This window comes from Plasmodium reichenowi, chromosome 13, assembly GCF_001601855.1.
Source record: "Plasmodium reichenowi strain SY57 chromosome 13, whole genome shotgun sequence".
Classification (NCBI taxonomy): domain Eukaryota; phylum Apicomplexa; class Aconoidasida; order Haemosporida; family Plasmodiidae; genus Plasmodium; species Plasmodium reichenowi.
The window spans coordinates 1,411,588-1,416,227 of NC_033658.1; the positions used below are offsets into that span (position 1 = coordinate 1,411,588).

Genomic DNA, 4,640 nt, shown 5'->3' on the forward strand with positions numbered 1-4,640 from the left:
ATACAAATTAAGAGGAGACTACAAACCGCATGTTATTTTCTTGTTAGAAGGAAATGAAATAAAAAATGTTAATTATTATATAGCTATAAAAAATAAAGTAATACTTCGAAAAAAAAAAAAAAATACATAACAAAGGTATAACACATAATACATATATACACACACACACACACATATATATATATATATATTTATATTTATTTATGTATGTGCACAAATTTGTTTTATCCCAACCTCATTTCAACATACCTATATTTTTTATATTAAATTGTAAGTTTAGATAATTCAAGAATTAGACGAATTTGAAATAGGAGAAAACGAAGATTTAATACAAATAAAAACCATTCAAGAAAATAAAGAAGATACTTATATTTTATATATAAGAGATATAAGTACTTCTAAAAAATGGATGAACATATTAAAGAGGTCAAATTTTTTGTACATATATAATAGTATAAATACAATAAATGAAGAAAATGAAGAAATCAAAAAACAATTAGAAAATACAAAAAGGCTAAATGATATAGAGATAACAAATAAGGATATACACATTAAAGAGCTCAAATGTCAAATAAATTCACTAAAGGTAAACCAAAAATAAGTACATACATATATAATATATATATATATATATATTATATAATTAATCATTTTGTATTCTTAAAATTATCTTGATATAGGATGCCGTTGAAGATATAAGAACAAAAAATAAAAGACTACAAATCGCAGCAGAAGTAAATGTAAAAAGTGCTGATGAGTACCTTCAAAAAAAAAGTATATATATATATATATATTATATAATTAATCATTTTGTATTCTTAAAATTATCTTGATATAGGATGCCGTTGAAGATATAAGAACAAAAAATAAAAGACTACAAATCGCAGCAGAAGTAAATGTAAAAAGTGCTGATGAGTACCTTCAAAAAAAAATGAATGAAATGGAATTCATGCAAAATGAAATAGGCATAAAAATGGAAGGTACAAAAATTAAAATAATAATCATACACATAAATGATACATATATATAAATATATATATATACATATATATATATATATATATATATATATATATATTTTTATTTATACATATATTTTCCTTTATGTTGATGTGGGTCACCTTTTCATAGAAAACAAAAACCTCAGGGAAAAAATACAAAAGACTACAGAAGAGTGCTACAAGAAAAGCAAAGTATTGAATGAACTGGAAATTGAAAAAAATACCCTTGAAAAAAAGATGAAAGATATAATGTTAACCTTAGAAGAAGCATGTAGCGATCCAGAAAAACTTACGTTAATAAATTATAATACAAATGAAAGATATCAAAAGATCGTTTTAAATAACAACAACTTGAAAAAAGAAATAAACAAAATGAACGAACGCTTTTATGAATTGGAAGATAGATATAAAGAGAAAATAAGAACAATAAAAGAAATTGTAGAAATAGGTGACATTTTTGATTATTTACATAAATTAATATTATTATGTCAAACCAAAATAAAGTATTATGAACAAGCTTATAAATATAATGAAGAACAAGAAAAAGAAATAATAAATTCAATTCAATACATGATTAAAGAAACGAAAATATCCGAAGCACATGCAAGAATATGTTATATTACACATAGATCTAAAATATTAGAAGAACAGTTAACTTATTATACTACACATAAAATTCCATCAGATTATTTTTATTTTGCATGTACAACATTAAGAAGACTTGGATGGATATTTGGAGAAATAGAAATATTGTCATCATTAAACCTTAATCAAAATAATGTATATTCTATATATTCTTATGTAGATAATATGAATGTAATACCTATGCGTGAACAAATATTTTTTAATGAAGGTTTAGAAGGAAGAAATAATTATAAAATTGTTAGTGATGTTGATATATATACTATACCAAGAAAGATGTGCCCTTATCGACAAATGCAATTATGTGAAAATAAATATAACTATATTAAAATTAAATTAAATGACCTTAAAAAGGATTTTAATATATTTAAGAAAAAAACAAAACCACAAAATGCATCTATCATATCTGATTTACAGTGGGCAGAAATGAAGAAAAATGCTTATCAAAGACTTGAGAGAAATATATTACTTATAGAGAAAAAGGTTGAAGATGAGGATGATTTAGAAGTACATGAGATGTATTAAAATGTAATCTATAAAATGTGAACTTATTTTTATTTATGTTATCTTATTTTATATTATTATATTATAATATATTACAATTTTTTATGTTAGTATATTTATGAGGTTCCTTCCTTGTAATAATAACTAAATATATACATACATAAATATATATATATATATATATATATAAATATAAATATATGGGTATCTTCTTTTTATAAAAACAGGAAAACCCCTTAGTCATAAATATAACATTATGTATCATGATATCACATCAGATATAACGGATAAAGGGAATATTACATTTGATATATATATATATATATATATATATATATATATATTGAACGTTTAATAATAATATGTGAACAAAAATAAGAAAAAAAACAACAAAATGTATGTATATATATATATATATATATACACATTTTTATATTTATATTATATTTATGTACATATTAAAATATTAGGAACAATAACAACAAAAAAAAAAAAAAAATTAAACTTTTTACGGGAAATTAAAACTTTATATTTCGATATCATATGTATATCTAACAAAGGGAATATTAAATGAATATATACATATAAACATATTTACATATATACATATATACATATTTACATATATACATATTTATATATATACATATTTACATATATATATATTTACATATATACATATTATTTACATATATACATATTATTTACATATATACATATCATTTACATATATACATTACACCCGGTTTGATTTAAAAATTTGTTTGCCTTCATTCTTTGACTCCTGTCATCATCTTATAAAATTCATCATAATCTATAAATCCATCATTATTAGCATCGACTTCTTTAATAAGATTTTCAATAATTTCTTTACTAAAGGATACTTGGACAGCACTAAAAGATAAAATTTTAAATAATTCATCCTTTGTTATGACACCATCACCATCTAAATCAAAAACATTGAAAGCATTTCTACAGATGACATCTTGTTCAAATATGCTATGATCTAAACAAGCTGCTAAGAATTCAGTATAATCAATTAATCCATTTCCATCAGTATCAAGTTGTTTTAATAAAAAGTATAATTCTCTATCAAATTCATTGTCATTAACTTTTAAACATTGAAAGATTTCTGACATTGTTAATACTCCATCTCCATTATGATCAAAAGCTTCAAAAGTTTTTTTTAATTTCCCTATATCTTTTTCATTTAATTGGTATGCTATACATGTTACAGCTAGCTTTTTAATTTTACATAATTTATGGAATTCTTTAAATTTTTGGATTAAGGTTTTATTTAATGTTTTATTTATAATAAGATTATTTGATTTAAATTTTTTGAACCATCTATGTTTTAGAACTTGTTCAACATCTATTCTTTCTTTATAATTATAGTTTAAACATTGACAAATTAAATCTTTAGCATCATCACTAACTCTTGACCAATAATTTGAATCGAAAACAAATTCACCTTTTTTCACTTTTTTTAAAATTTCATCATTATTTTTTCCATTAAATGGTGGATATCCACATAATAAAATATACATAATTACACCACTACTCCATATATCACATCTTTTGTCATATTTACCTCTTAATATTTCGGGTGCTATATAATAAGGGGTCCCAACAACTGATTTCAAATTATGGTTATTCATACATTTACTAGCGAATCCCCAATCAATTATTTGTATAGGAGAATCTTCTGTATTATCTACATATAGAATATTTTCTGGTTTTAAATCTCTATGCATAATATTTTTACTATGACAATAATATAAAGCTGAAAATATTTGTTTCATAATTTTATATGCTTCATATTCTGAGAAGCTACCATATTTTACAATTTTATCAAATAATTCTCCACCGTCACATAATTCTAATACTAAATATAATTTTTCATTGTCTTCATATACTTCATATAATTTTATAATATTAGGATGATCCATCTGTTTCATTATTAATATTTCTCTTTTTAATCTTTCAATATTATGAATTTTCTTTTTTTCTATAATTTTTATAGCTCTCTGTTGACCAGTTCTTTTACTTACGGCTTTAACAACATTTCCATAAGATCCTTTGCCCAACTTATATCTATCTATTTCATATACATCACTTAATTCATCATTATTCATCAAAATTATTTCTTGAATTATTTGCGACCTATCAAAATATGGTGATAAATTTAATTTGTTATCTAAAGGATCTTCATTTGAGCTAACACTACATCTACCTTTTAATCTATTATCTTTAAAAGCTTTACTATCAAGGATTATTCGATTCTTATTATCTTCAAGTTTTTTAGATAAGCATTTCGTACATAATGTTATAATTGAATAGTCCTCATCACTATCGGCTAACGTACTCTTTGTCGTACTTTTCACTTCTTCATTTTTCATAGTTACGATTTTTTCTTTCTTTTTTATTTTTTCATCTTTTCTATTCGTATCTATATCTTCGACCTCCGTCTCCTTCATTTTTTTAATAAATTTA

General features: G+C 22.3%; 2 protein-coding genes across 2 annotated transcripts; one reads left to right on the forward strand and one right to left on the reverse strand.

Moving 5' to 3' along the window:
* PRSY57_1336700 (hypothetical protein) lies at positions 1–2,168 on the forward strand (the record flags this gene model as incomplete). The annotated part of the gene is made up of 4 exons (XM_020115191.1): positions 1–97; positions 281–586; positions 839–980; positions 1,132–2,168. Coding segments are annotated over 4 exons (1,582 nt in total), but the record flags the coding sequence as incomplete, so codon positions are not given.
* Positions 2,169–2,917: 749 nt separating this feature from the next.
* Positions 2,918–4,624, reverse strand: PRSY57_1336800 (calcium-dependent protein kinase 5; the record flags this gene model as incomplete). The annotated part of the gene is made up of 1 exon (XM_012909297.2): positions 2,918–4,624. The coding sequence occupies one exon, from the start codon at positions 4,622–4,624 to the stop codon at positions 2,918–2,920; it is 1,707 nt and encodes a 568-aa protein (XP_012764751.1).
* Between the last annotated feature and the right edge of the window lie 16 nt (positions 4,625–4,640).